General features: G+C 47.5%; 1 protein-coding gene across 17 annotated transcripts in view; it reads left to right on the top strand.

The window, feature by feature from the left end:
- The first annotated feature begins 4,663 nt into the window (after window positions 1–4,663).
- C2cd5 (C2 calcium dependent domain containing 5) overlaps window positions 4,664–5,957 on the top strand; it is a 90,049-nt gene continuing 88,755 nt past the window's right edge. For 8 of the 17 annotated variants that reach the window (XM_021164738.1, XM_021164737.1, XM_029478455.1 and 5 more), the window contains exons 1-2: window positions 4,664–4,883; window positions 5,043–5,161. In XM_021164738.1, the coding sequence (XP_021020397.1) occupies window positions 5,072–5,161 (90 nt within the window). In that variant the 5' untranslated portion in view covers window positions 4,664–4,883; window positions 5,043–5,071. The remainder of the gene's footprint in view (window positions 4,884–5,042; window positions 5,162–5,957) is intronic. The other 9 variants (XM_029478452.1, XM_029478444.1, XM_029478448.1 and 6 more) reach the window with 2 other exon arrangements.

Genomic DNA, 5,957 nt, shown 5'->3' with positions numbered 1-5,957 from the left:
ATGTGGGCTCTGAGTAACAGAGTAATACCTACAAATAATAAACATATGGGAGTGAATATGTAAATCCACAGCTGTGGTACGTTACTATGAAGTATGTCAGTTTTTGGTGACACTGTGACAAACATCGAACACAAACAACTTGAGCAGAAAAACTTAGTTCATGGCTTCGGAGCATGGTCTCTGGGCCTCACTCATCTGCTTGGCTTGAATACCCTGCCAGGAGACCCCGTGGTGGAGGAGGCCCATTACCTCATCGTAGACAGGGGCGAGCGAGCGCGGGCCAGGGAAGAAAGGAAGGGGACCACACACATTCTTCAAAAGCATGTCCCTGTCCCTTCTTCCTCCCATTGTAAAGCTGCTGCTGCCTGGCAGAGCATTGCCATCTGAGGATGACACAGTTGACACCTGGGTTGCTATGACTACCCGAGCCTGTGGAGCATTTCCTATTGAGACCACAACTGGAAGTCACTTCTTACACCTCTCTTTTCTCCCTAGCTTTGCATTACCCATTTTTTCCCCACTCTAGCTCTCAAGGGTTGTTTTTAAGTTAAAAAATATATTTTTTTAGGTCTATTTTATGTGTTTGAGCATTTTGTCTGCAGATATTTGTGTGCACCTCGTGTATGAAATACTCATAGAGGCCAGAAGAGGGCGACACAACACCTGGGATTAGAGTGCTAGATGGCTGCAAGCCACAATATGGGTGCAGGGGGAACCCAACCCAGGTCCTCTGCAGGAAGAGCAAGTGCTCTTAACCCCAGTCCTATCCTACAGAAAGGGGTAAGGGACTCACCCGTTTCATGGTTACTAAATGACAGAGTCAAGATTTTAATGCAGTGGATTGTCTATTTGTTAATCCCTAGAATTATTGGATACATACATATCCAAATCCCACCCCCTTCTTTTTAAGGCTGGGTGTTGGGGTATGTAGACCTGGCTAGCTTGGTGTTTACTGTGTAGCCAAAGCTGTCCTTAGCCTAGCTGTAATCTTTCTGCTTTCTTGTTCTGAGTGTCACGATGACAGGAATGTGTCATTATGCCTATCTCCATCACAAGGCCATGTGCAGGGCATGCCATTTTCCCCTCATAATAAATGTGTGATAAAATACCTGCTTGTATCATGAGCCAGGGGTGCAGTAGTAGTATGTGGAGGCAGACAACGCTGACGTCATGGAGCTTGTATTATTAGCAGGTGGGAAGAAACACCCGCCAACTGTATTTGGCCACGAGGAGGCACATAGCAGCAGAAGGGATCACTTTGGCTACTTATTGCGCTATACCACAAGGCAAAGCAGTCTACTTTGGGGGTTCACAGACTTTAGGAACCGATGTCTTGGTTGGAATCTGAGGCATGGATGGGAATCACTTAACTAGAGACAGGTGGAAAGAGCAGGAAGACGTTCTGGGCATCCCAGACAAAGCTGGGAGAAGAGGAATGCTCCTTGTGTTTTGAGACAGGGTCTCATGTAGCTCAGATTGGCTTCAAACTCCCTGTGTAGCTAAGGATGACCTAGCCTCTTCCAGCCTCCACTTCTCGAGTGCTGGGATCACAGATGCATGCCATCGGTCCTGTCTAGAGGAACTTCTTACCCTGGAAAGGAGCAAAATTCATAATCTGAGGTATGATGTCGATTGAATGCATATGGATTCCTTATTATCACAAAACAAAGTTAAGACAACAGAAACAAAGAAACCAACAATAAAAGCAAAGCTCAGCAGGGCTGGCTTTCCTCACGGGATTTTAGTGAAACAGGAAAAGCGATCCAGTTCTGAATGTGGTGTCTAGCATGCAGGAAACAGGCAGTACATACTAGCTCTTATTTCAAAACTAATCTGCAAGAAGAAAGGCAGCCTATGAAGCCGAAGATGCTAATCGGGGGTCATCTCATGATTTATTTGTCAGGAAAGTAAGCACGGTTCCCAGCATTAATTAAAACAAACGAGTCCAATTACTAGGAACCGGTTAAGCTGAAGCCAGGCTTAACTCCACTGAAAGTCTTCAGGAAGCATCTTAATTATAATCTCCTGTTGCTGATGCCTCGGGCAGCAGGTATGCACAAGCGCTTCATTAGGAGGTCCACTAATTAGGAGGCTGAGCCTGCTAACCTCTAATTGTACAATTTGCAAATATTTTCTACATCACAACCCCTTGTAACTCTGTGAATTATGTCCCATTAAAAATTACTGCTCAGCCTCAGTTTTCTTGCATTTTCCTGTATCTCTTTTTGGTTTGTTGTTGTTGTTTGTGGTTCTCCAGATTGAACCCAAAGGCTCCTGTGCTAAGCAAGTGCTTGGTCATTGAGCTACATCCCCAGACTCTTGCTTTCTTCTTTTCTGAGACAGAGTCTCACTCTGTAGCCCAGGTTGGGCCTGAAGTTTCAGCAGTCCCTCTTCCAGTCTTTGCATTTATATTTTAAAAGAGGAATTGGTAACAAGGCAATAATTTTCCTTAGAAAAACTATCTCAATCCCGCCATCCAAATAATAAGGCACCTCTGGTCTTTGGGCACCATTGCTAGTGGGTGACTGTCAAACTGAAGGACTTTTGTAAATTTCTTTTCTGGTGGGGAGGGAGCTGCAGGGACAGACTGTTTCTCACTGTGTAACTCTGACCTAAATGGAACTTGCAATGTAGACAAGAGTGGCTTTGAACTCAGAGATCTACCTTCCTCTGACTTTCTGGGGCTGGGAATTAAAGACACATGTCACCATTTTCTAACTGGAGCGACAGGAAAGGGATTTCAACGTCCCTAGCCTACTTTCCAAAGATCTGAGGCAGGGGCTTGATCTCTGTGTATCCAAAAGGATGAAGTTCAGGTTGTGTGAGGACATTTAAAAGGTCAGCTAATTGGCAAGACAGTCCAGGTTTACAGGAAATGTCATCCACAATTGACAGCAGAAAAGGCCAGCGGCCCACATGTCTGTGTGGGCATTTACTTCATCAAGGAGTTTATCATCAGACCAAAAACTGCAAAGACTACTGCCAAAGACTACAGGATGAGGAAACAGTTGAGAAGGTGTAGAAAGAGCAATCTTACATATAGATTTCATTTAAAAAATGGTTCATTAAATAAATAAATAATAAATAAATAAATAAAATCAATCAATAATTAAATAAAATCAATCAATAAATAAATAAAAAACAAGGATGGAAATTTCTCTAGTCCAAACAGTATGCAACAATGTATCTTTTATTTATTCTTTTTCTTCTTTTGAGCAGGCCATTTTCTTTGGAAGAATTCAGTTTTGCCCATGGGCAAAATTCCTTTCTCAGGAGGATTCTTTTTGAAAATGCGTTTCTGGTTCATTATTGCTTCAAGTAATTTTTCTATCCGGTTTTAGTATTTTTGAAGTTAAAAAGATCATGCTGATATCTTCATTTAGGAATTTTCCATTCCTGATAAATTCAGTGCTGTGATTTTTTTTTCCACTGGCATTTTCAGTGTTGATTTCAGTATTTGCTACGGAGTGTATTGGTAATGCTGGGTTTACCATAGTGTAGGAAGTGCTCTTGTTCTATCCTGTGTGTGTGCTTCAACCCCAATCATTTTCTGATAGTCTGAAGCAGTATCTAATACCCCACTTTGGCAGGCTCATGATGTATCTAGAGTGGGGTCAATTTACAGAGACCTAGTGAGACTCACTTCTCACACTGACTACATGTCCCGCTGGAGGGTCGTTATTTGCTGACTTTTAGCCAGCACTGTAGACCTTTCCTTTAGGCTTGGGAATGCTTAATACTCAGAGAGCTGGATGTGCAGGCACAAACCCATCACCCTAGCACTTGTGACAATGCACCAGGTAGACTGCCACATTCAAAGCCAGACTGGGCTGCATACCAAGGAGAGAGGCCAGCAGGCAAGATGTTGCCTCAAAAAACAAAGTTCACACTGACACACAAAGTTCACACTGACATAAGGAAGTGTGAAGTGCCATCTATAACCCAGTACACAGTACAATTGCCTGTGACTGAAATAAGTCTTTGAAGAAATAATACTTATTTTCACTGAGGTGTGTGTAATTTTTTGTCTCTTTTCCTTTTTTCTTTTTCTTTCTTTTTTTTTTTGGGGGGGGTTCAAGACAGGGTTTCTCTGTGTAGCCCTGGCTGTCCTGGAACTCACTTTGTAGACCAGGCTGGCCTCGAACTCAGAAATCCGCTTGCCTCTGCCTCCCAAGTGCTGGGATTAAAGGCATGCGCCACCACGCCCGGCTTTCTTTCTTTTTTGAGCCATACTTTTCGTCTGTTGTCCAGGCTGCCTAAGAACTCGAGGCAATCCTCCTGCCTCCACTTTCCAAGTTCTGGGTTGACAGGTGTGCGTCCCCACACCTGGCTCTAACCAGAGGATTCTTACTGAAATTCATAGAAAACCACTACTCGCATCAGTACCCCTTCCTGGTGGCCGTCTCAGGAAACACTAAAAGTAGACTCCTCTAGCATGCTTAGCAGCAGCAGTCTGTCCAAGGGCCAGCAAAATGAAGCGCGGCTGGGTTGTCACCAGCGCAGGGTGCCCAGAGCGCTGGAGCGTGTCCTCCTGCACCTATCCGACCTGAGGCTGGTGGATGATGCAGGGCTCGACCGGTTCCCCTGCTCTCCAGCTCAGCCCCGCCCCTCTCTCCTGGCCCGGCGAATTCAAATCGGCCCCGCCGAAGGGCAGAGCACCGAGAGATCGATCGCTCCCGCCCCTCGAGCCGCCATTTTTGGAAGGTGGGAGGAGAAAGGCGGGTGGGCGCGGTGCCTGCTCTGCGGGATGCTGACTGGACTTGGCGGCTCTCTGCCGCACGTCAGGGGTAGGGCAGCACGGCTGGCCGGCGCCCTTCCTCCGGCTGCTTCTCCGGAATGAGGCCTCGGCGGCCGCGCGGGACGACTCGGTTCCTGCTCAGAGCGTGAGTGCGGCGCGCGCGCCCTCCGCTGTCAGTTGGCGCGCGCCCCCGACGTCCCTCCGCGCGCGTCCCCGCGGCTCCCCCCACCCCCCGGGGCGCGCGCTCGCTCGCTCGCTCGCTCGCTTGCTCGCTCGGCGCAGACTCGCTTGTTTGTTTCTGCAGGAATCCTAGGAGAGGCCGAAGCCGCCGTGATGCCGGGGAAGCTGAAGGTGAAAATTGTGGCCGGTCGCCATTTGCCGGTGATGGACCGTGCCAGTGACCTGACGGATGCCTTCGTGGAGGTTGGTTCCTGGTCCTGCCCCCCAGAGCACGGGGCGCCGAGCCCTGCCCTTCCCGCGGTCCCCGGCTCCATGGAGGGATGCCCGCCCGCCCCCAGCCCGTGAGATGTGGCCATCGGTCCCGGACACGTCCCGCTGCCAAGCTCGCGTGGTCAGGGCGTCGGTCCGACCACCTGCCGGTCCGAGGCGTGGCAGCGGAGACGCTCGCCACGACCTCGTTTGCGGTTAGGAGGTTAAGGGCCATTGCTGCAGCAAGTCCACGCAGCCAGCCCTCTGGGGACACCCACAGCCCCACGGTGCGACTACATCCAACCCGTACCCCAACACCGTCTGAATCATCAGTGCAAGTCACACACAACAGCAGCACTAAAGCTGCCCTTGTGTAGACTGGTAGGGAGGTGAGCTGTTGTTTCAGGGTAATTTATTGCCTCGAGGTAGGAAGTCAATTAAGTGCCATGGGTTTCAATTGCAAAATTGCTTTTTAAGTCTAATGATTAGTTTAAAAGTCATGCAAATTAGCACAGGCCTACTGTCCGGAAGTTAATAACTCACAACCTGAAAGAAGCCAAGGAGAAATGGTAATAAAAGTTGACATAATGAAGCAGACCATTAGAGCAATAATCATTTGGGCTATTAATGCTGAGGGTTCAAAGACATATGACGGTATATTTCTACTCAATATATTCTTAAACGTTCTAGAACCTAATTAACTGCAATTCACTCTATTTTTTTTTAAAAAGATTTATTATTATATCTAAGTACACTGTAGCTGTCTTCAGATGCACCAGAAGAGGGCATC

The sequence above is a fragment of the Mus caroli genome, chromosome 6 (genome assembly GCF_900094665.2).
Source record: "Mus caroli chromosome 6, CAROLI_EIJ_v1.1, whole genome shotgun sequence".
Classification (NCBI taxonomy): domain Eukaryota; kingdom Metazoa; phylum Chordata; class Mammalia; order Rodentia; family Muridae; genus Mus; species Mus caroli.
This window is presented reverse-complemented; position numbering and strand designations above follow the sequence as displayed.